The sequence below is a fragment of the Astatotilapia calliptera genome, chromosome 15, assembly GCF_964374335.1.
Source record: "Astatotilapia calliptera chromosome 15, fAstCal68.1, whole genome shotgun sequence".
Classification (NCBI taxonomy): domain Eukaryota; kingdom Metazoa; phylum Chordata; class Actinopteri; order Cichliformes; family Cichlidae; genus Astatotilapia; species Astatotilapia calliptera.
Window position 1 is genome coordinate 23967778 of NC_137436.1, and position 25500 is coordinate 23993277.

Here is a 25500-nt window from a genome sequence, read left to right on the forward strand (position 1 = left end):
CGCTCAAACGGAGAAAATCTAATTTGTGACACAACAATGGAAACCATCAACGAAAATTCAATCGTGGTCACACCAGACCAGATTATCCCGCCAATCAACAGGTGCTTTGAAAGGCTCTCTGAAGTTCAGTGGAGCATTATAGAAAATGGAAAATGCGACTCCAGCGTCCATGCCGTGCTCGCTGATATGATTTCTGAAATCATTCAGATCGCCTCTGCCAGCATCCTGAGGATTGCCCTTCTTGTTATTCAGGAACCCATGATAAGGGAAGAGTTTATGGATGAGGGGAAAATAAGGGTGTCCCTCGGAGACTCGATCTCAGCTGCCATCGCCGGCGCTCTTAATGTCTCAAAACAGCAAGATAAGAGCGCTGACAAGCTGACGCTGATGGTTGAGGAAGAGATCTCAGAAAAGGTCAGCTCAACCATTGCACTGATTGAAAAAAGCCCCGATTTCCCAGTAGACCCTGCCGTTTATGTTAGTGGCAAATTTAGTAGTATTAAGAAACTACACCGCATGGTTTGTTGCGCTGCCTCATGCCTGAAAAGGTATGCAGCATGTAAGCTGTGCTGCCAGTGTGGGACAAATGGGTCTCATTCCAGTACAGAACGTACTGGTTCAAAAATATCAGTGAAATCAGCAATCGCAGAGATTTCTGTTATTCTGTCAACAAGGAGCTCAGATGGAGAGATGACAGGAAAAGATAAAGATGAGCTCCCAGAAGAATCACAAAGCCATATAAAACCCACTGCAGAAACACAAAGTATCCAGGCTCCAACCCCAGTAGAAATGGTTGCAGTTGACATCGTAGGTGAGATACTTGCTAACATGGATTCAAGCAGTGAAGAGCTCTGTGAGAAATGTAACTTACCCAAACCTGCCTTTAATGCAGGCTTAATTATCCACAAGGTGAGACACTTCTTCTCCAAATGTGTGCCATCCACCTCACACGCCAGGCTCAAAGCACGCAAACACAACTTTTCCATGTTTGCAAAAAAACAATTTGAAAAAATGAAAACAGAGCTGAAAAAAAGAATAAAGGCAAACAGGAAACATTTTGTTTGTCTACAAAACATTTGCAATCACCCCAAGAAGGAAACTGCGCCCTCCAATGAAAGTATAGTTTTCATTCTCCCAGGGTCAGTACCTGAAACGGCTGCTCCCCAGAGTACAGAGGCTCATCGCTCCCCTTCTCCACATACGGCAAGCCTGGGAACCGCAATTAAACGTTCTTCTTCAGTCGACTTTAACGTCATTAGATCAGACGTTAATCAGTTATTTGACAAATTAACAAAGAAAGAAGAACTCTTCCTCATCGATAAGACCTTGGGGGACTTTAAAAATAGTGGGCATATCAGGAATTTTACGGAGGACTTAGTGGCAAACCTGTTTGATCTACTTACGGTGGATCGAGGCTATCAAATCCCCATACCTCTAATGGGTAGGTCCCTCTCAGACACGGTCATCTCCAGGACTCCGAAATCAGTACAGGGCTCAAAGCGTCGCATTTCTGCTGAAGTCCTCTATGTCCTCATAGATGACACAGTAGAAAGGTTTTTGCAGAAGCTTTTACTCTTCTGCAATGAAGAGAAAGATCAAATGATTCAAATGGACAAGATTTCTGGGGCCCTGGAAGACATCCACAACTTTATTAAAAGAGCACAGACCACAACACAGGAAAAAAGCCCTGATTCAGATGGCAGAGGAAAAGAATCTGGTGCATCACTTCCAACACCAAAACCTGGGAGCATTTCTCCAGATAAATGCTCTGTGGCATCTGACAAGTCACCTCGAACGCCACAACCTGGGAGCATTTCTCCAGATAAATGCTCTGTGGCATCTGACAAGTCACCTCAAATGCCACAACCTGGGAGCATTTCTCCAGATAAATCATCTGGAGCCTTGAGCCTGAAACACTCTCTCAAAGATTCCTCCAAAATATCAGAGATGGATTCTGTGTCAGGTTCATCTTGTGATGTTGAGAAAATTTCCAATGACCTTGCGTTGCTCCTTATCATGAGAGTCATCTATAAATCTAAACCTGAGACCCAAAAGTTTGCTGCTCGGATCGCAACTACTACAAAAGAAATAGACACGGTCATCAACCGTCTGAGCAATCTAATGCAGCCTGAACTCAGCAGCACAGCGTCTGCCACAAGTCTGACAAATGACAAGACAAAGTTCATCAAGAAAATAGCCAAACGCCTCATCAAGGAGTTTGGCTCCCCAGACAATGTCTTAAAGGCTTTGATGGCAAATGATTCATCTTTTGATGAGGCTCTGATTAGACATCTAAAAATCACTCTCGGAGTCATCCCGGGTCCCCCAAAGACGTCCAAAATATCCAGGTTTTTTTCTGCGGTGGGAAAAACATTGCTAAAACCCTTCAGGTGGTTCACTAAAGCCAGAGATCATTAAAATGACCATTTTGGCTTTTCCCACTGCCCTGCTTCTTTTAAAATCTTGAAGCAGACTTTTAGCACCAAATCCTTTTTTTAAAAACATCACCATAAAATTTTGGGATCAGCCCTCAAATCCAAATTTTAGAACTGTAGTTCACGCCATCTCGTCTCCTTTTGATTTCCATCCCCCCAACCGGTCGCAGCGGATGGCCGTCCCTTCTGAGCCCGGTTCCGTTGGAAGTTTCTTCCTGTTAAAGGGAGTTTTTCTTCCCCACAGTCGCCTCGCGCTTGCTCAGAGGGGGATCATTTGATTGTTGGGGTTCTCTGTAGTACAGTAGGGCTTTGACCTTACAGTACAAACAGGGAGGAGACTTTGGCTTGATTTTTAAAATATCTAATTCGGCATGAAATAAAAAAAATCCAAATTAAAAATGCATTCCAAGTTTGTTTGTGTTTTTCTTCTGTTGTCAAATATGTAGAAAGTGTTACACGTGTGATTTTAGTCATTTTGCATCAGTTTGTAGCCGACGTGTCTGTTTGTGATCATCCTGCATCTGTTTTTGTCTGATTCGTGTCTTAGTTTGGTCAATTTACATCACTTTTGTGGCCCAATTTAGTTGTTTTGCATGTATTTGTGGCAAAATGTGTGGACGCTGTTTGACGTTGCTATGTTTTGTCTTAATGCTTCACTTTGGTTGTTTATGTATGTGCTCATTTTGATTCTAGATGTAGACCTGACATCTGAAAATTAGCACCTAGTCCACTTCGAACATTTTTTTTAGTCCAAATAAAAAAATTTGGACTAATAAAAGTCCAAATAAAAAAATGTTAATACATTTTTTTTTATTTCGCCAACCTTGTAGAGCAGTGGTTCCCAAACCTTTTTTGCTAGGCCCCCCTTTGTTTTACAAGAAAAATGTTCGCTAAAAAATATTATTAGCCAAAGCTTTCACTGGAAGTCAGTTACTGGTGTCAGGCCAGCTCCCACTTCTTCTTTTGTGTTACTTCTGCATATAAGTATACACAAAGAGACATTGAGACCTGAATCACAAATAAAAGCCACCTTCAAGATTAACAAACACTGTTTAAAGAGCTCCGTATAAACTTCTGTGTGCAACAAGGCCTCTGTAGCATCCAGACCACACTGATCTAGGTCTTCTTGGTAGAAGAAGGTGTTTCCTTTTTCCAGATGTTTAAATGCCAGCCTCCCCAGATTCAGAAGAAATTTCCTTTCAGCCATCTCACTTGTTTCATGTCCCCCCACATGTTTGTTCCCCTTCTTCATCTGAACCAACAAGAAGTGTGAGTACATGTCAGTCAGGGTCTTGGGCAGCTCTCCTCTCTGCTCTGTAGTCAACATGTGCTCCAGAACTGTAGCAGTGATCCAGCAGAAGACTGGGATTCTACACATGATGTGGAGGCTCCTGGATGTCTTCATGTGGGAGATGATTCTGGACAGCTCTTCATCACTGAATCTCCTCCTGAAGTACTCCTCCTTCTGGGCATCAGTGAAGCCTCGTACTTCTGTTACCCTGTCAACACGTCTAGGAGGGATCTGATTGGCTGCTGCAGGTCGGGGAGTTATCCAGACGAGAGCCGAGGGAAGCAGATTCCCCTGGATGAGGTTTGTCAGCAGCTGGCTGACTGATGACTTCTCTGTGACATCAGACAGCAGCTTCCCGTTGCTTTCATCCAGGCCGTCAAAGATGAACAAAAGTTTACAGACAGCGAGCTTCTCTGCTGTGACCTTCTGTAATGTTGGATGGAAAACATGGAGCAGCTCCAGAAGACTGTACTGCTCGTCTCTGATCAGCGACGCTGTTGGTCAGAACCACTCTGATGGGTCTCTGTTGGTCAGGTAAGGCTTTAAAGGTGTCGTGACACCTGACTGTAATGTCATCAAGAGCCTCCATCTTGGAAGCTGTCTCCAGCTGCATCACCTCATGTTGGTTATGAACGTCTTCATTCTGTCCCTCTGTGATGTAGAGCTCAGTGTAGATCCTGTTCGGGAGGGTTCCACTTCCTGTATTATCAGTTTCTTCAGTCACACTTTCAAACCTCCTCCTCAGACTGATCTTATATTCTTCTAAAACCTCTTCCAGACTCGCATCTGCTGATTGACAACAAGAAACCAAAAAGAATGAAATGTCTTTAGTGTGTGAAACTGCATGAAAAACAGACTTTTATCTTTTGACGGGAGGGATGGGAATGGTGTTAAGCATTGTAAATTGTAAATAAGCTTCAGAAAATAGTAAATCGTGTAACATGACATTTTCGGCATTAAGTTATAACCAGTGTGTGACTTATTTAAAACATTTTGATTCATAATCGGAACCCTTTTTTGTCACAGCAGAGACAAGAAGCAACTGTTAAAAATGTTCCTAATGAGACATTTTAAGAGGAGGGAAAATCCCCCTCATACTGGCTTCACATCATTGGCTCCCTGTTAAATCCAGAGCTGAATTCAAAATGCTTCTCACATAAAAAGGGCCATAATAAAACAGCCCCATCTTATCTGAGAGGCCTCACAGTATCATATCAGATAGATGGAGCACTTTGCTCTCAGCCTGCAGGTTTTATCCTGCCCTCCTCCCCTCATTCCAACCAGTCGTGGTGGATGGCGGCCCGTCACTGAACCTGGTTCCGTCTCAGTGTTCGACTGTACAAAGAGAGAGTTTTTCTTTCTTAATGTCTCCAAGTCGTTGCTCGTAGGGAGTTGTCTGAGGCTTTATTACTGAGGCTTTACCTAACACTATAAAGTGCCTTAAGGTGGCTGTTGTGACTTGGTGCTATATGAATAAAATTTAAGCGATAGCAGAAAAGCAACAAAAACTGTTAACCCAAGAAAATAATGGAAGGAAATAGTTCTGAATATGCTTAATACGCGAATCCTCATCTTATATAGTTCATGTAATCTGCTACATGTAATTTCATTCAGTGTGATGTTATATGTAATCTGTGTGGGAAAAACGAGTTATTGTCGTCTTAGTGAGCTCTGTGGGTCAGACGTTTCTGGCTCTGTACGAAGAGAGGGCTCGTGAGCGCGCTCCATTTGTTCTCCATGTGATCCTTTACTCTCTCTGTGCTACTGCGTCTCTTTGCCTGCTGTGCTACACCCTGGGATTACTGTTGCTGTTGTTTGGCCATTTACATGATTCTGTTCTTGTTGTACAGTAACTGCTTAATAAAGTGTGTACATGAACTCTGCTCTTCTTTAGATGATCTTTTGTTGAGTGTTTTTTTTGTTTTTTATTTCATCTAAAAATCTACAAATGACCAGCTAAACTTTTGGCCCAGCAGCACACGCAGCCATACAAACTATTTCATTTTGAGCTGCTGCTATGAAATCAGAGCCAAATGGAAAAGCCTGCTGCAGCGTTTTTTACTCTGATTTTCTGTTTGTATTTGGATTCAGCCAGTATCCAGTATTTTGATCATTTATTTCCAACAAACAATTGAATCCTTTCGTTTCTAACACATCACCCAGTTTGCATCAGTATTGATCTCCAGCATGTTTTTCTCCGCGCGAGAGCCATTATGTTTTCAGTGTGTTCCTCTGATTGTTTTGAGTAGTATATATTGAGGATTGCCTGATATTGTGAGCAGGTGGGGAACATGACAGCTGAACTTTAGCAAACCAGGTGAAAAATAATTAAGACAATCACAAAGCAGGAAGTAAAACTAACGTGAGACATGAAAGGAAACAACATTCAAAGTAAAACAGGAAAAAAACCTATACCATAAAAAATCGAATGAAATCTTTTTCATGCACCTACAAAACAAGAAGTCAAGTTTTCAAAAATGTGTTCATCAGCACACGGATACCGACTCTTACTTTGGACAGAGATGCCACAACTGGTAGCGACTGAATCCTCTGAGACATCTTGACCCAAAGCACAGCAGGACAACTGCTCCTCCTCCTCCACACCAACATCACTGTTCTCTCTGAGGACACAAAGGGAAAATTATTATTACCAGTGCAACTGTCAAAGTGACCAAAGTGACTCACACGCAGGTGTTTACAGTGCATTCATCTGTAGTGAATAGTGAAGCACAGTTCAAAAAGACAACAGGACGAGTTGATGCAGGAACTTGCCTTAGTTAAAGGTACAGCTGCACAAACTAAGTTCAAACCTGATCCTTTTCTATGCAGAGCTCTTCTCTAAGGTCAAAAGTGTTCTCCTCAAGGTTTCCCACCCAATGACTGCTTTCAGTTTGTCACGTTAGGTGCAGTGTGGAAGATTATTCCACGATCAATGGTCTTTGATCAATGATTGTTGATCAATGGTCATGACAATTTGCATATTCATGATCAAGGAACTGACGTCACAGCCAGTGGGCTGGTTTCAGTCATTGTACAAATGTACTGTTTATAAGACTGGAAAGCTGCAGTCAGCTGTGTGTGACCACCCAACAATTTATCGTTGATGGAGTTCATCTTGTTCCAGAACAAGGAAGGGAAAATGCAGCTTTTTCCCTTCTGCTGTCTTTCTCGAACTGAGCAAAACTACGACGTGGGAGAAGTGGAACTGCTAGCTGGCGGGAGGGAGCAGAACACCTGCTCATTGTTCATCGTTTGACTGACCACAAGCATCTTGCATATCTCACAGCAGCCACTCAAGACAAACCAGGTGGGCCCTCTCCTTTGCTTGGTTCAACTGTGTTATGATCTATAGACCCGGCAACCCAAAACGAGAAACCCAACACTTTGTCCCGTCAATTCTCAACTTCTGATGCCACGGCAGAGGAGACCATTATTTTCCCGCCCTCCTGCATTGTTTGTTTGCTGTACTAAGAGATTGAGTCATTTTCTGCAATGCATAGCGGGACACATGTCCCAGATGTTGAACTTCACATCATATCATGCTTTGTAGATACTTGCAAATCTCTATAATATTAAAGCTTGGCATTCTACACAAAAAAGCTATGAAACCCTGAAAAAGAACCAGCTGTTTTTCTGTGTTCTTTAAATTAATATATTGACCATTATTAGCTGCAAAGGCCTTCGAAACGGATTTGCACAGGGCAGATGTATTCAGGTGAAAATGTATGACTATATTATGCCAAGCTTTTGAGGATCTTAATGTCTTTTTCCTTTTTGGCAGTTTTGTTCGCTGACTGTGGCAGATCAATACTGAACTACAGGTTAAAAGTCTTCATATAACAGGGAAATTTTTCAGCTGCATTATTCACTTGGAAACTCAATCTCTGATTTTCAGAATCCATTTGTTCCATTCCAATCATATTACCAAATCATACACTTTTGTTGTTGTTATAAATGTTATTTTGGTTTTAGCGACAGCAATTCTTTGCTTCTTTTTGACTTTTTAAAGATGCATCTTGTGGGCTTCAAGTATTTGGAGTTTCCATCCAAACTTCTACATTCTGAAGCCTCTACAGCTCTGAAGATATTCAGAGATGCTGAACCAAACAACCAACCGTGTCTTCTAAGCCTACATTTTATTTCTTTTTAGTTTGATGACAAAAAGTAGCCCCTCACTCAGCCGTACATCTCTGGGCTCAACTCTAAAGTCCAACCTCCTCCTTAGGTTTGTCCTTAAGGCTAAACGTCCAAATTCTTGAGACGTAACAAAATTCAGTTAAAATGAAGTCTTTATTTTAAACTAATCTTACAAACCAATACCAACTAAAAATTGGCAACTAATATTACCAAAGTCACTTTGACTATTCTCATAAACTGATCGGACTGCATTCATTTTATATATAAAGCTCCAGTCACCTCAAAGTGTTACTGGGCACTGCGCTGGTATGGAATGAGTGATAAACGTCTGTACAGGTGTTTTTGAAGTAATAATCATCATAATCTCAAACTTCCAGGAGTAAACTCCACTGACACCAAGTCCACCTGTTTGTCCACATTCTTTTAAAGATTTCAAAGTGAAACTTTTTGCACGGATACTGTGGAATTTTCTCTTCTTCCTGTTAAACCAGTCCTCTCCCACTCAATCTTACTTGTCCTTTTAAACTTGTAATTGTTTCTACATACTGATTTCACCTATGTTCTCTATTTCCTTCGTGTACATTAGAGACAGTATCTTACTTTGTGTCGGTCACAGACAGACGGCTGGATCCTGGAGACTCCAGATCACTCATCTTCAGTCAGTCTGAGAGAGAAACCAGCAGTACTGACTGTGAAAGGAGAACCAGAATCATGGTGAATCTCTTTTCAGGAGTCACATCCAAGACTGACAGAACAAAAAATGAAACACACTCATGGTCTCGTAAAAAGTGACTGTGAGGAGAAGGAGGCAGGCCTTCATCAACACAAATCAAACAATTATTAATTAATTCGATTTTTGATGGAAACGGAAACAAGCAAAATACGCACTTACTTTGACAGTTAATGATAATTATACTACTGTTTAACACCGCGTGTTTCCGTTTGAGTTAATCTAATTATGGTTCTGTGAAATAACACTCAGTGATTTTCAGAGTTCAGTCAGACTGATCTCAGAGTTATGTCCGTGATCACCACTGTATGAAAGCTTTAGTCACATTTAAGGGCAATATCACCAAAATACAGTAAAAGATCTCCTCCTTGAATGTTTCAGATAAAATGGAAAACAGACTCATGCAGTAAATATTCTTTTATTGGAGAGAAAACTGTGCAGTATAATTTACTCGAGATGTTGAAGATATGAGAGCATTAAACAGGCTGATGTTTGGAAGAGGCTCTGACAGGAGAGAGATGATACAGAAACATGGCATCCTTATAAAATACTGACACACTTTATGAACGGACAACTTTTCACAGCTCTTTGAACATTTAAATGAGCTGCATACTTTCCCCACTGAAACCAGCACAATCCCTCTGTGATGGAAACAATATTTGAACTAAATGTACTGTGGATAAATCAAAGCATTATCAAAGTTGTCCGTGGTTCCCTTATTTTTCCTTCTTTCCCTGTCAGATCCTGTCCTGCAGGATAAACATGACTGAGTGGTTCCCTGCATACAGCTGTTACAGTTTGTGTTGGAGATACTTCTGCAAATACAGGAAGCAAATATCTAAAAACTGTTTTCAATGTTTTTACCAGTCTGTCAACTACAGAGAGCTGTCTGTTGTCCCCCTGTTCTCCTCTATATCTCTCAGCTGATGCTGGCTCACAGATCAGACGACAGATCATGAGCAGCAGCACGGCAGTGATGATTAGGCCAAGTGTCAGAGGAACTGGAAATGGTTTGGAGATGGGGGCGTCACTCACTGCTTGGCTCTGGTTGGCTTTAGGGGAAGCTATCTCAGTCTGCTTGGTGACTGGAGGAGCCACACTGGCAGGTCTGAAAGCTGGACTTTTTTGTATGCATTCACTGACACAGTCCAACTCCTGGAGGAAGTTGTTGTGGTTTCCCTGGCAGCCTCCATACAGGAAGTGTTTGCACTCTCCCACATTTTGGTCGTAGTACCACCGTGGGAAGGTGCCTTTACAGGGTCCCACAACTGGAGCAGCAGCACATGGGTCTTGACTGACTGAAGCTTCCTGCTCACTGGCACTTTGAGAAGGAGCCGCCTTGCTTGTGTCTTGCGGTGTGATGGTCTTTCTGGCTCCAGTCGGGAGCATGGAGTCGTCTTCAGCCTTCTTTGTCTGAGCGACAGGCCGCTGAGGGCTGGGCAGGTCCACAGCGTGGGTCACTGACTTTCGGCTGCCATCGAAGTTTGGGCAGAAGTCTTCGTCTGAGCGGTCTGGACAGTGCTGCTTCCCATCGCAGGCATAGGTGATGTCAATACAGCAACCGTCATCACACTTAAATTGGTAGTTTGAGCAGTGACCGGTACATACTTCTGCTTGGTGTTTTGGAGCCAGTACGGTGACAGAGATATTATCGGCGCTTTTCTGTCCCTCCGTGTCAGTGACTGTCATCTGAAACGTGTAGACTCCTTCCTGGAGGCCACTGATCTTCAGCAAACCTGGATGTGTTGACTTCATATTGATGGCTGTGTCTCCTTTAATCAGACTCCACTCATAGCGGCGGATCCCGTGGTCGTCCACGCTGTCACGGCCATCCAGCACAGCCCAATCTGTGGGCAGCTGGATAACCACATCCTGTCCAGCGTCACTGCGAGGAGGCTCATCCACGTCTGCATCATCCTCATCAGGAGCTTCTTCTCCGGGCCTCCGGGCTGAGTCGCTAGATGAAACAGGGAGGTGTCCCTGCGTTGTGTTGGGAGTCCGGCTGTATGTCGTGAAGCCTTTCTGAGCCGAGAAGGCGCACACATTCTTACTCCTGTAGGTGCAGTTAAACAGGTAGCAGCGGAGACTGTCCCCGGGCTGCCTTTGGTCCTCGTGAAGCACCGCAACTGTGCAGTGAGGCTGGGAGCAGCAGGCGTGCACACAGTCCTTCCTGGTGTACACCCTGTCCGGGGCCAGCAGGAAGGTGGCTCCTTGCTCGATGGAGTCCTTGGCCCGGATGATGCGATCCCCCGCGGCACTGAAGTCGCCCACGCAGGAGTCCATCACTTCACCTGTCCTGTAGGTCTGGTCCTGCTGCAGCTGTTTGCGGAATTCCTCCAAGAGCTCCTCCACCCCGGATATTTTGGATTTCAAGTCCGATATAGGCGAAGATCGAGCGTCGATGCTGCCAAAGGTGAGCAGCAGCAGCAGCCCTACACAGGCGAGCAGCAGCCGGGGATGCTGAAGCAGAGCCATGTTGTTGATCACACAGTCAGACGGCGTCTCCCTCTGCCTCCGGCTGGCCTCCTGCTCATGAAACTCCTTCCCGGCACAGACGGCCTTCCTACATTAAATATATCCCTGTTAATATCGTTTAACGCCACTGCTAGGCTGAACAACCAGCTGTAACCGTAGAGCCGCGGAGCTTACAGTTCGTCCTTCGACTGTGCTTGAAATCTGCTGTTGTCATGGTGAGGGGGAGTTTGTTAATTGGGTTTTTTCCGGCCAGTACAGAGGCACTTAAGGCACCAGAACCAGTCACTTCTAGAGTGAATCACCACTGGACTCCATCTTTCACAGACTGTTACCTGAACAGAGGCTTTGTGTTGTGTACGATGCCCTCGTTGGTGTGGTCGTTAGCATTTGTGAAGAGCACGTCCCAGTCTTTGGGCAAAGTGTCAGGGTCGACAGCGAAGCCGTGATTCTGACTGGTGATGAAGCAGCGCTCTGTCCCATTATGGATGCACGGTTGGTTGTGTCCACGGTTACCGTACCTGAGAAACAAGAGGAAATAACACACTAATTAAAAGATGGATAAAAGACATTTCCCACGGTTAACAAAATCTATAATTATACATTTAGCTTAACCAAGGTGCCCTCTAATGAGGCATTATTATAGCAGAAGCTTTAATTGTCACGGCTGCCGAGGCGAGCCGCGTGGAGTTGGAAGAAGGACCCAAGATGCAGGCAGTGGATGAGATACCGGTGGTTTTATTTACAGAGGTGTAGTGGCAAACAAACAGTGGGGCATAACAAATAACTAAATACACCTAAACTGGGAGAACTAAAAATAACAGACCTGGGAGCATATGACAACGGGATGAGAAGCAGCCGAGGAACAGGACACCGTGGAACACAGGGTAACAGACTGACACAGCGTTACACAGACGAACCAGCAACAGGCAGGAGAACACACAGGGCTTAAATACACACACCAGTAATCAGGGGATGAGAAACAGGAGGGCAACACAGCTGGGAGGAATCTGAGCTGACGGAACAGGGGAAACGTAAACTGAGCACACTCACATATGACACAGACCTTCACAATAAAACAGGAAACTCAGACACATGGAACCAGACAAGACATTGAACTAAACAGACAGATTCACAAACAGATGGGGTGACACCATAGACAGACAGATACAGACGCGGACACAGAGGCAGACTGAATATAACACAGAACTTAAACAATCATCATCAAGAAAATGATAACGAACTAAAAGCGCTGGGTCACCGACCCAGGACCATGACATTAATTAACTTGGCCTTTAGATTGTTCATCCAGGTACAGACAAAGCACATTTTAGGACGACTTGTTTGACACTTGTAGTCTTTCAGAAAGAATCTCCACAAACAACCTGTAATCTGTCTGATGGGATGCCAGCCACATTCCAGCAGGACACATGCTGCCCACTCCGACCTTCAGACTCAGCCTGATAAAGCTGCCATCGACAAAGTCTCCCATAATAGATATGGCTACAGAATTTGGCAGACGTGTTTATTCAGCCTTTTTCAGAACAACGACGCTCAATCCAACCCTCTAGTGATCATAAGGGAGACGCCAGAGTGCTGAGAACAGCAAAAATCTGCATTTCACAAAGAAAGTGAGAGCGTGTTATACAGTACAAATAAAATGTTCACGTTTCTCCAACGTTGTCTTCCCAACAGTTTCACCGGATGGCCAGGAAGCGTTCGCAGTGTCTTCTCGGGCGCTTCTCTGGTGCTGATAATTGGCGTCTGTCTTGTGTCAGTGACGTAAAAGACGGATTTAATGCGACACGACCATTCAAACAGCAGTCGCTTTCTGAAACATCGGATATGTATCGGATTCAGTACCACATACGAAAGTGACCCAGATCGGATTTGAAAATATCGGATTTGTGCCGTTCACACGGTCAAACCATGATCGGATATGGGTCGCATAGGGTCAAAAAAATCGGATTTGATGCGCTTTCGCCTGCAGTGTGAACGTAGCCTTAGTTATCCATGTCCCAGTTTAGTTTTCCATACCATTCTGCAATAAAGCAGCTTTTTGAGTTTAATTTGGTTGTCGTGAGTTTTGCATTTGGGTCCTTCTCCTGCCTGTACACAGCCGAAACACAGCACAATGATCCTGCCAGGAAGGCTTGCAAAATATGAGGACGTCCTATTTCACAACTTTAAGACAAGTCCACATCTACACTAGAACATACAGTGAGTTCTTCATTCACATGTGCTCACCCTTTCCACCAAAGGTCATGAAATTCAGCTTCTGACCAGCTGTTCTCACAACAGTGCAGCTGTGGGGCCGGAGTAAAAAGATGGAGCAAAGGTAACTTAAACAAATTTAAATAAAATGTTTTCACACCATCCACCTTCACTCTGGATCTTTTTTTGTTGTTGCTCATGAAGGATATTTTTTTCTTGTGCTTTTAAATCACTTGCTGTTTAGTCCAGCTCCAGCTAACAACACCAGAGCAAGCACTGGCTAACAAGCCTGCGGAAGGGTTTCGAATTTATTACAAAGAGAAAGAGGTGTGTTAAATTGAAGAAATTAGTAATCATGTTAAGTTTACAGGACTGAAAATAATTGAATACAATTTTCTTATAATGGAGCACCATTACTTTTTGATAGTAAACGTTGGTAAAAGTTTAAAATCACTTAAGAATCAAAGTTTAACAATTTATCTTTCAGGTTACGGAGGTGTTGAGTTTGAGGTACTCACTTCATCTTGTAGGTCTTGGCTCCAATGACCAGAGAGAGCAGCTGGTGTCCGAGACAGATGCCAAAAACTGGCTTTGGTTGGTCCACAGAGATCACCTTCCTCACGTTGTTGATGGTGGCCTGACAGAGCTGGGGATCCCCGGGACCATTACTGACGAACAAACCATCAAAATCTGGAAAAAGATGAGAAACAATTATTTATGTAACCACTGATAAAAGTGGTACGAGTTCCCCTGAAGAAAAATCCCCGACATAGCGCGTGTTCCTGACCGGCGGTGTCCAGCGGGTGGTCCCAGGGTACGACAGTAACACGGGCTCCTCTCTGAGCCAGGCAGCGGATCTGGTTGTACTTGATGCCACAGTCCAACACTGTGATATGAAAGCTGCCGCTATGATTGAACACTTTTGGCTCCTGGAGACAACCAAACAGAGAAACATCTAAATATCTGACAGGCACAAAACAAGCAGCAAGCTACCTGCTAAACAATATGTTTTGAGACAACTACAGACAAAAGCTTTTTATTTAGTTTAAAACCTCTTACTTGAGCTGAAGTGTGAGCGCTAAACTTTTCCTATGTTTTAGAGCTTTAAAAAAAACCTTCACAAAATTAGATCCACAGATCAAATCTCCAAGTTTCTAGTTTATCAGTAACATAAATAACGCCCTCCATTAGCACTCGAGAGCTGGCAGAGCTTCGATGGGACTGTAACAAAACTCCTGGTGGGTTACCTTCATGGAGACCTCTCGGACCAGGTTCCTCTTGTCGGGATTATCGAAGGGAATACTTTCCTCAGGAGTCCCGTCCACTATCAGCTTCCCCAACAGGGTCCCCTTCTCTCGGATCTTTTTGGTCAAGCAGCGGGTGTCAACACCTGAAGAAAATGGAAACAGTTTGTAGCATTAAATTGAAAAGATTGCATCTGATTATTTTATGCATTAATATATATGTAATGGGGAAGTCTTTAGGACCCAGGGGACCCAATGGAGGGTATAAAAGAGGAAGTAGCAGCAGGTGCTCTTCATTTCCACTGACGAGCGGCTGTGAACAATGGTTGTGTGAGTAGGTGAAGAGCCTGAGAAGTTTTAATTGTCTGCTACACAAACAGTTGTTTTAAACCTCTACAGCAGAGGTTCGAGGTACAGGCTGTTTTTCTTTTAGTGTTTTTTAAATTTGTTGAAATGTATTTGATGTTTATTGTATTTTATGTTTTAGTAGTGATTTTTACAAGATAAGCCAAGATAAGCCAGGTGTGCAGCAAACACAGTTGTCTGCTGGAGGTATGTTAACTTAATATATTTGACATTAAAAAAAAAGTATATTGATGCACTATAATCTAATTTATATTGTATTGCCTCCTGCAGGGCAGGCTGCACATGTGAATTTGTCACTGTTTTTTTTCCTCCTTCTCCTTGTTGTTGTGTTTTTGGTTTTGGTAGGGTCACCTTTTAAAACTGTTTTTTTATGCCGGGTTTGTTTTTATTTCTACTGGGCTGGTGCAATATTAGTCGGGCATTGTGCAATCCCTGAGTGGGGCTCTTACCTTAGGGGAATTAGGATCTTTAGAGGTGCTCTGTGTGGATTTGCAGTGAATAGGTTTTTATTAAGAGTGATTTTTAGTGCCACCGATTATTGCCTGAACTAGCACTTAGTGCATGCGATAAGTGTTCTGTTGGGCTCGTATTTATTTGGGGTGGATTTGTTTCTTTTAAAGCAACGAGCATCTGGGACCGCCAAGGGAGAGCAAGCCCTCAGGTGATAGTTGCATTGCTGGCAGGTTGCACCAATAACACTATCTTGTGGTCGTTAGTGACCTTTTACCATTTTGATGTTTTAGGCCTTTTGCAAACCCTTTGTGTTCTTTTAAAATAATAAATTTTAACATATCTGACTGATATTGACCCTCTTGTCCTGTTTATTCTGGGCTCGTTCCTGTGAGAGCTTTGGGCCTGAAAGTTTGCACAAGTAGTATAGAGGCCCTTAGCGGTTACTCGGTGGCTTTCGCTCGCTACATTATTTGGCGTTGTCGACAGGATCCAGGTCATATCAGTTACGGTGTTTGGTTTTTATTTTAGTGTGGCCCTGTTTATTTTGGTAAGAGTGTTAGAGGAGAGGAGGAAAAACAGTGACATCTTCTACGGAGGGGAAGCCAACGCTTGGGCTGCTGCGGGGATAATAAACCTCCTTCGCCGACCCTATGGACGACGTACAGGCCCTCTTGGAGCAGCTGCAACAGCTAAAAGCAGCAAATGAACAGTTGAGAGACCAATTACAGGAACGTTCTCCTGGGACTGGTCCAGTGCCAGATCCAGTGCCAGGTCCATCTACTGTGCCATCAAATATCAACCCAATAAATGAAGCTACAAATGTGTGTTACGTTTATGCACCTCGGGAGCGTAAATGCCCAAGGTTTACTGGTAAATTGTCAGTGGACTTGTTAACTGTTGACCAGTGGGTTGAAGAAGTACGTAGATGCCTGGAGATTCGTCCTATGTCAAGAGCAGCACAAGTGATGTTTGTGATGGACCATCTTGATGGCAGTGCTAAATCTGAGGTCTGTTTTCATTCGAGTATCAGCAGAGACACTCCTGACAAGATCTTTGATATTTTGGTCGAGCACTATAGCTGCACTCAGTCATATGTAGCTGCCCAGCTACAGTTCTTCCAGCGCACCCAGCGAGAAGGGGAATCTCTGCGAGATTACTCTCATGCCCTTAAATCTTTAATGGACACTGTAATCTGTAAGACACCAGGTGGTATTCCAAATTCTGATATATTGCTAAGGGACCAGTTTACTGAACATGTCCATGATGATATGCTGCGCAGAGAGCTGAAACAGCGGGTCCTTCAAACACCAGACATGTCCTTTCTTGCCCTACGCAGTATCGCCCTTAAGTGGGCTGATGTAGGTAGGCAGGGAGGGAAAACTAGGTCCCGAGCCTATTCTTGTGATACGAACTGTCAGGTAGTAGAGGGAGTTAATGCAGAGATGCATGCAGTCACCCTTGGGCCTAATGATGACATTCTACAGATAAAAGAGTGCCTTCATAAACAACAGGTTCAATTGGATACGCTCATGAAGCAAATGTCTGTCCAATTTTCACAGCCGTCTCAGACTGAACTACCCCTGACCCCTCCCACAACTAGGCCTTTTCGTTTCCAGGCAGATGGAAAGCCAATTTGCCATCGGTGTGGTAGGGCTGGTCATATTGCCAGGTTCTGTAGGGTAAAACATCCAGCTATAAAGAATAGTGGTGGGTCTCATGCTGATGCACATGTACAAAGTCAGGTTGTGGAACAAGGCCCTGAGTCTCAGCCATCGGGAAACTAGGTCCCTCTGGTGCAGAGAGCCAGGCATCAGGAACAGGGTTTATAGGCTCAGCTGAAGTTGTTATGGAAGATCCCTCTCGACTAATTGGGAATTGTCCAGTGGTGGAAATAGAAATGGGGGGTGTTATAGTTCCCTGTCTTTTGGATACTGGGTCCATGGTCACCACTATTCGAGAGAGTTTCTTTGAGAAGCACTTCAGGTCGCAGGGGGTGGGGCACTTAAAGAAATGCCAATGGTTACGCCTCAGGGCAGCTAATGGGTTGAAAATCCCCTATATAGGCTACATGGAGCTTGATGTGACTGTTTTTGGTGGCACCCTGACAAAAATGGGCGTGTTGGTGGTGGAGGACCCTCTAGATGGGAGCGTTCAGCAGCCACAGAGTGTGCCTGGCCTCTTGGGGATGAATATCATTAGCCGTTGTTACCACCTACTCTTTGAGCAGTTTGGCCCTCGTCTGTTTGAATCTCCTGCCCTTGAAAATGCCAGTAAGACGTGGAGAGAGACACTTCACAAGTGTCAGCGCATTGAGGCTTTGAATACATCCGGGTATTTAGGTAAAGCAAAAGTCCACGGTCGAGCTGTTTGTGTCCCTGCTGGTTCGTTGAAATGGATACGTACTAGCTGCCCCTCTGCTGTTAACATTAACCTTCCATCAGTGCTCCTGGAGCCCATAGCGACAGGTAATCCCCTGCCAGGGGGCATCTTGGTTTCTCCGGCCCTCCTTTCTGTTGAACAGGGTGTTGTTGACATTCCGGTGGTTAATGTGGGAATTGAGGATGTTTGGTTACCGCCCTGTACACAACTAGGTGAATTGCATCTGGTTGACCCTCCATCATCTGGGGACTCTGTCATTACTGCAGAGTCTGATGATCCCACGTTGCAGATAACGATGCACGAAGTGACTGTACAGGCGCATCCGCACCTTGATTTTTCCGAGCTCTCATGGCCTAACTTGTCCAATGAACAGTCACAACAAGGAGTGTCACTTTTGCAGAAGTATTGTTCAGTTTTCAGCTATGGGGAGGGAGATTTAGGATGTACCACATTGGTGGAACATGAGATCCCTTTAATGGATGATGCCCCAGTGCGACAGGGGTATCGCAGGCTCCCACCCTCTCAGTATGAACAAGTGAAAGCCCATATTAAAGATTTGTTGGATCGGGGGGTAGTGCGTCTAAGCAGTAGCCCTTATTCTTCCCCAATTGTGGTGGTTTTCAAGAAAAATGGAGAGATTAGGCTGTGTGTTGATTACCGTTTGCTTAATGCCAAGACACGGAAAGATGCTTATCCATTACCCCGTATTGAGGAGTCATTAGATGCCCTGACGGGAGCACAGTGGTTCTCTACATTGGACCTTGCAAGTGGGTATAATCAAGTACCAGTGGCCGAGAAGGACAAAGCCAAGACTGCTTTCTGTACCCCTTTTGGTCTGTTCGAATTCAATCGAATGCCATTTGGGCTTTGTAATGCCCCTAGCACCTTTCAGAGGCTAATGGAGCGGATTTTTGGGGATCAAAGTTTCCAGTCCCTTTTATTGTACCTGGATGATATTGTTGTGTTTTCATCCTCCTTTGAGCAGCATCTGGAGCGTCTTGACTTGGTCTTAACGCGGCTCAAAGAACACAATCTAAAGTTGAAGCTGGAGAAGTGTCACTTTTTCCAGCCAGAGGTTCAATACCTCGGGCATGTGATATCGGCTTCTGGGGTGGCGACCGACCCTTCTAAGATTAGTGCAGTGGCTGAGTGGGCACGACCGACTACTTGTACAGAGCTACAGTCATTTTTGGGATTTGCCTCATATTATCGGCGTTTTGTTGAAGGTTTTGCCAAGTATGCTGCCCCGCTCCACCGGCTGGTGGGCGAGCTGGGAGGTACCAAGAAGAAACGTAGAAGTGGTGCCAGTGGGGCAATGTGTCACCTTTGGAGTGAGGAATGTGAGAATGCATTCCAAACACTAAAAAGGCTGCTGGTTAGTGCCCCAGTATTGGCATATGCAGATTTTGCTAAACCTTTTGTCCTTGAGATAGATGCTAGTCAGGCAGGGTTAGGGGCAGTTTTATCTCAGGAGCAAGAAGGAAAGAGGCGGCCAGTTGCTTTTGCTAGCCGGGGCCTGCGACCTAGTGAAAGGAATATGTCCAATTATAGCTCTAGAAAGTTGGAATTCTTGGCACTAAAATGGGCTGTCACTCAAAAATTCCGTGAATATTTGTTGGGAAATAAGTTTGTCGTGTTCACAGATAACAATCCCCTTAGCTATTTGCAAACTGCTAAATTGGGAGCCGTAGAGCAGCGATGGGCCTCAGAACTAGCTGTGTTCAACTTTGAGATTAAATATAGGCCAGGTCCCAGCAATCGCAACGCTGATGCATTGTCACGGCAACTGCATCCACAGAGTCCATCTGGCCTGCTTCCAGGGTTGAAGGTTCCACAGGAAGTGCAAGATCAGACAGATGTAGGTCAACTGGGAAATGCTGTTGCCGCTACGTGTAGAGCCATAGGTGCATTTCCATCCCGACCTAAAGCTGATCTAATATCCCTTCAAGCTGCTGACCCGGTAATTGGCCCTTTTTCACAGTATTGGGAAAGAGGGAGGCTGCCTACCAAGCAGGAAATGGGTAATGTAAGTAAGGGAGTGAAAAAGTTGGTGCAACAGTGGCCCAGAATCAAGTTGAAGGAAGGTGTCTTGTATCGTCAAGTTCAGACACCTGGTAATGGCCAAGTTTTGTTTCAACTGTTGCTACCCCAGTGCTTGCAAACAGAGGTCCTGAGAAGTTTACATGATGATCATGGGCATCAAGGCATTGGACGCACTACCAGCCTGGTGAGAGAAAGGTGTTTTTGGCCCTTTATGGCACGTGACATTGAGAAATATTGTCAGGAGTGCGATCGTTGTGTCTTGGCAAAGGCTGTAAAACCAAAAGTTCGCACATTCAGGGGGGGTTTGGTGGCTTCTAAACCCCTGGAAGTCATTGCCATTGATTTCAGTGTTTTGGACAAGTCTAGTGATGGGCGTGAGAATGTACTTGTGGTCACTGACGTGTTTTCAAAGTTCTCTCAAGCATACCCTACAGTAGATCAACGGGCAAGTATAGTGGCACGGGTATTAACCGAAAAATGGTTTTATATCTATGGGGTCCCTAAGCGTATCCATAGTGATCAGGGAAAGAGCTTTGAGGGAGACTTGCTGAAACGTCTGTGTCACCTGTACGGCATAGACAAAAGCAGGACCACACCATATCATCCTGAGGGCAATGGACAATGCGAGAGATTTAACAGAACACTCCATGATCTGTTGCGTACGCTCCCTCCTGATAAGAAAAGAAAGTGGCCGCAATACTTGCCACAGGTATTGTATGCTTACAATACCACAGAACATCAGTCCACCGGTTTTTCACCTTATGAGCTTATGTTTGGTCAGAAGCCCCAGTTGCCCGTTGACTTCTTACTGGGGGCTTCCCAGTCGGAACCAATGTCTAGATCTGCGCAGGAGTGGGTAGAGGAGCAGAAACAACGTCTAAGTTCAGTTTATGTGCATGCGAAAGAACAACTCCAACAAGCTGCAGAGAGGAGAAATAAACATTTTCAGCCCACAGTTACTTCCCTTCTCTCCCCAGGTACTCTGGTTTATCGGAAAAGTCATCCTTTAGGCCACCATAAGATCCACGATGCCTGGGATCCTATGGTGTATGTTGTTGTGCAGAGTATGGACAAAGAAGGCAGGGTTTACAAAATACGCCCTAGAGATCGTTCAGGTCCAGACAAGAACTTAAATCGGGCCGAGTTGAGAGTAATACCTTCAGGTATTGTACCACCTGCTCCAGACGAATATCCTCTCTCTGACCCAGGGCTGGTAGTTGAGTCACCCCGGCAGTCAACATCAGATACACCAGATGATGACAGTGAGGCTGGTGGAGTTGTACTCGCCCTTGTTCCAAACCCACCCAAAGATCAGCCACCCTCGGTATGTGTTCCCGAGCTTGTTAGTGAAACTAGTAGCATAGGCTCGAGCAACTTGAACCCTGTATCCATAGTTCCAGAACAGCCAGAGGAAAGTGGGATTGATAATAGGGAGAATGTTTTAGAGCAGGACTCGGGAAGAGTTCAGGGGCGGCCTAAAAGAAGTACAGCAGGAAAGCATTCTAACCCCTTTAATCTCCCACGGTCAGTAAATCAGACTACTGCTGTTCTCACTAGCGATTCACAGAGCTCTCTTGTCCATAATGATTTGCCCCAAAATTTATTTAGGCCCTGGCAGTAAGTGGTCACCGGGACGGTGACCTTTTAAAACAGGGGCAATTGTAATGGGGAAGTCTTTAGGACCCAGGGGACCCAATGGAGGGTATAAAAGAGGAAGTAGCAGCAGGTGCTCTTCATTTCCACTGACGAGCGGCTGTGAACAATGGTTGTGTGAGTAGGTGAAGAGCCTGAGAAGTTTTAATTGTCTGCTACACAAACAGTTGTTTTAAACCTCTACAGCAGAGGTTCGAGGTACAGGCTGTTTTTCTTTTAGTGTTTTTTTAAATTTGTTGAAATGTATTTGATGTTTATTGTATTTTATGTTTTAGTAGTGATTTTTACAAGATAAGCCAAGATAAGCCAGGTGTGCAGCAAACACAGTTGTCTGCTGGAGGTATGTTAACTTAATATATTTGACATTAAAAAAAAAGTATATTGATGCACTATAATCTAATTTATATTGTATTGCCTCCTGCAGGGCAGGCTGCACATGTGAATTTGTCACTGTTTTTTTTCCTCCTTCTCCTTGTTGTTGTGTTTTTGGTTTTGGTAGGGTCACCTTTTAAAACTGTTTTTTTATGCCGGGTTTGTTTTTATTTCTACTGGGCTGGTGCAATATTAGTCGGGCATTGTGCAATCCCTGAGTGGGGCTCTTACCTTAGGGGAATTAGGATCTTTAGAGGTGCTCTGTGTGGATTTGCAGTGAATAGGTTTTTATTAAGAGTGATTTTTAGTGCCACCGATTATTGCCTGAACTAGCACTTAGTGCATGCGATAAGTGTTCTGTTGGGCTCGTATTTATTTGGGGTGGATTTGTTTCTTTTAAAGCAACGAGCATCTGGGACCGCCAAGGGAGAGCAAGCCCTCAGGTGATAGTTGCATTGCTGGCAGGTTGCACCAATAACACTATCTTGTGGTCGTTAGTGACCTTTTACCATTTTGATGTTTTAGGCCTTTTGCAAACCCTTTGTGTTCTTTTAAAATAATAAATTTTAACATATCTGACTGATATTGACCCTCTTGTCCTGTTTATTCTGGGCTCGTTCCTGTGAGAGCTTTGGGCCTGAAAGTTTGCACAAGTAGTATAGAGGCCCTTAGCGGTTACTCGGTGGCTTTCGCTCGCTACATATATTACAGATGCTGAGCAGTTTTCCAATTAAATTACGCCCATTTTTATTCTGGGTTTCTGACCTTGTAATCCAGGAATGCCTTGCTCTTTGAGCCACTGGTCCAGTGACTTGGCTGAACTCCAGTGACTGGGACTTTCAGACAGTTCTCCAATAATCAAAGCAGCAGCGTGGATCTTGTATGACTCAAACCACTGAACAAGACAACAACAGATGAGACAGTGTGTTTTATCAGAGTTAAGACTTCTTTCATTCAGATAAAACCGTCCCACAGAAGAAAAGAAGAAAAATCCTGACTCGCTTTTCCACTTTAAATATGTTAATAAGTTTGCAAATTAATTTTCACCTGGAGTTTAAATAACCGCTCACCTTGCTCAGCCCGAACTCTCCCTCTTCATCCATTGGCACACCATAGTTGCCAACCAGAGGGTAAGTGAGGGTCAGCAGCTGGCAGCGGTAGGATGGATCAGTAAGAGCCTCGGGGTATCCCACCATCCCCGTCTGAAACACTAAACACACAAAACATTCTTGAGTACATCATATCAACTACAAGAGCTTAAATCTGCCAGACAGTTAATAATAATTAGGTTTTTTCTTTAGAGTCAGAGAATATTAGCAAACTGAGTTCTTTTCTTTTTAATGCACACTGATGCACTTTCAATAACAATGAAACTCTTATGGTTTAGGACTTGGATGACTTTTTATCTCATAATTATGATTCTCTCATATTTAGTACAATTATATCTTTGTATCTCAAGTGTTGTATCTCATGAGACGATATCCAATTTTTTTCTTGTAGTTCATAATAAACATTCTCATTATTAAGACATCCCATATTACCTGATATTAAAATTATTTCAGTCGTTGCTGTTGGAAAATACAGATAAATGTGGAGTCTCTTGTAGTCTGAGTGATCACTCAGACTAGAAAGTGCATTAATTACCAGTATTTCACATTTGATTAAATGAACTCATGCGGCATCTTTAACTGTCTACATATGATGACTGTTTATTGAGAACGAAATGTGTTTTTCGATCTCTATAGTCGAATATTTTATTGTGTTCTACCTACTTGTGTTTCTGTAATAAACGTTTGAAGGGATTATAACACCTGGCTGGAATACAGTCGCATTCCACCCGGGTATACGTCCTCCATCCAGCATACGCTTACATTTTTATTTATCATTTTAACGTTGCGTGACTCATCTCTGCAGTCACGCATACTGAATGTCAAAATCTGACCTGATCCAAAATCACTATTATCTTATCTTTAATTCGGCATGCTTATTACGACACAGCAAGCAGTTTCCTAGTCACATCTGCCTGCCAAAATACACACAGGTGGGCGCTGAAGGTAGAGGTGGGCGCATGGCTGTGATGGCGTCACCAAATTCCACTCTTTTTCAATGGAGTTTGGCACTGGGGGGGAAACGTTAGGAGGATTTGGCGCTTTACAACTCTGAACCATAAGCGTCTTGGAACAAAGGGGCAAACCACACCACACATCCAGATTACACAATGTACCAAAGCAAATGTTTAACCCATGCTGAGTTATATTATACACAGGTGGACTATGCACAATAATAAACTGAGAGTCTGAGGTGAATTAAAACAGTATAAATCACGTACCAATTTCTCCAGATACCGACATGCTTGCACCAAATTGGCGGCCTTTGAACGTCGTCCCGTCCTCCAGGATCAGGGTTGCCATATTTTGTAGTGATTACAGCTGAAGCTAATGCCGGTCTCTGCAATTCTTTTGGTCCTGGTAGAGATCACGCTGAGATGTTTCCAAGTATCAAAGTATCACTTTATTTCCCAATCCCAATACAAATGCGCGTTTGGAGATCAACACTACATACAGTGCAGTCCTATTCTAAAGTTGATCTGAAGAGTTTTACACAGCAGCTACAGTTATAGTCTCTGGTCTCCTCCTCCTACAGTAAACCCCCCACAGTGGAAAAACACTGGTACAGTGGCCAGGTATGCTAACACCCTGACCCCCATCTCCTTTTAAGGAAATGTCCATCCACCATTGTCTGCCCCTCACCCTCAGTAACTCTTGCTACTGTCCTGAGGGTGGGGGTTAGATGTCCCACTGCCCTGCGATCCAGTTCCAGTTCCAGTCCCTTCCAGGACTATTTTTTATTGTGTATTGCTACATTCTATCTACAACAAAATCCTACTATGACACCCACTAATAAACTACATTCCCTATGACCTCAATACCTAATAAACAATCTATTATTTCTACACTAACTGCAGATACCGATAACTGAAGCATTTGTGACGATCCCAGTTTCCACGTGAACGTTCTGCCGCGCAGAAGCAAGAGATGTAGATGAGACTGAGTCACAAAATACTTCAAAAAACACCAATAAACATGAGATCTGGTGGCCAAAAACAAACCTTTGAATGTTGAAACGAATCCAATTTCAATCCGGGAGAAGCAAAACAAAGGAAATATGTTTAGGTTGACAGTTTAGAGTTTGTTCGGACGGGACGATGAGACCAATGTGTTCCACACGCGCCGCCAGCAGCGTGGAAGTTGTTTGTTTGTTTTTTTTAATCATATTTGGTATTAAAATAAATAAATAAAAAATGTACAAATAGACTTTTCCATAAGAATATAAAAGCAAATTTTAGCTAAATAGCTAAATGTCAGGTTAGGAAAATTACATTAAAATAACGTCTTGATGCATTCTCAATCATCCAGGAAAGTCTCCAAAAGTTGATTCTGTTCATCTGGACGTAGCGTTTTGTGGGAGAAACGTTTCGTCACTCATCCAAGTGACTTCTTCAGTCTCAGCTGACTGCAGGTTTCCCCAAATCTTATAAACAGTAAATTTGTATAATGACTGAAACAGTCACAGAAGCGTTGGAGGTAGTCCGTAAGAGATTACAGGATGACCCCAACCTCAGCAACAGGACCACTCTCAGCAACGACCAAGTGTGTTTGCTTTTGGAGCTGTGTCTTCATTCCACCTACTTCACATACAAGGGTCAGTTCT

At 43.9% G+C, this 25500-nt stretch overlaps 2 protein-coding genes and 3 long non-coding RNA genes across 7 annotated transcripts; 3 read left to right on the plus strand and 2 right to left on the minus strand.

Moving 5' to 3' along the window:
- Positions 1-4090: 4090 nt before the first annotated feature.
- On the minus strand, positions 4091-24438 carry LOC113037163 (multifunctional protein CAD-like). 3 transcript variants are annotated; one of them, XR_013901985.1, is made up of 9 exons: positions 24119-24435; positions 22860-22999; positions 22555-22684; positions 14527-14669; positions 14067-14208; positions 13798-13969; positions 8464-8552; positions 6238-6347; positions 4091-4512 (listed from the first exon to the last, which is right to left on the minus strand). XR_013901985.1 is itself a non-coding variant. In XM_026193919.2 (7 exons), exons 1-7 carry the CDS (start codon positions 24198-24200, stop codon positions 11397-11399), a joined length of 999 nt encoding a protein of 332 aa, XP_026049704.2. In that variant the 5' UTR covers positions 24201-24432; the 3' UTR covers positions 11382-11396. The 3 variants fall into 3 exon arrangements, 2 of the variants coding, with proteins under 2 accessions (XP_026049704.2, XP_080146241.1); XM_026193919.2 differs by lacking the exons at positions 4091-4512; positions 6238-6347; positions 8464-8552 and adding an exon at positions 11382-11586 and having other exon boundaries at positions 24119-24432; XM_080290115.1 differs by lacking the exons at positions 4091-4512; positions 6238-6347; positions 8464-8552 and adding an exon at positions 11714-12896 and having other exon boundaries at positions 24119-24438.
- On the minus strand, positions 8996-11269 carry LOC113037159 (low-density lipoprotein receptor-related protein 11-like). The gene has a single exon (XM_026193913.2). It carries the CDS (start codon positions 11066-11068, stop codon positions 9278-9280), a length of 1791 nt encoding a protein of 596 aa, XP_026049698.1. The 5' UTR covers positions 11069-11269; the 3' UTR covers positions 8996-9277.
- On the plus strand, positions 12904-13901 carry LOC145420671 (uncharacterized). The gene is made up of 3 exons (XR_013901986.1): positions 12904-13403; positions 13524-13606; positions 13767-13901. It is a non-coding gene; the product is annotated as an uncharacterized LOC145420671 (long non-coding RNA).
- On the plus strand, positions 14665-16166 carry LOC145420673 (uncharacterized). The gene is made up of 2 exons (XR_013901988.1): positions 14665-15075; positions 15160-16166. It is a non-coding gene; the product is annotated as an uncharacterized LOC145420673 (long non-coding RNA).
- Positions 20243-22372, plus strand: LOC145420672 (uncharacterized). The gene is made up of 2 exons (XR_013901987.1): positions 20243-21757; positions 21842-22372. It is a non-coding gene; the product is annotated as an uncharacterized LOC145420672 (long non-coding RNA).
- Positions 24439-25500: the final 1062 nt, after the last annotated feature.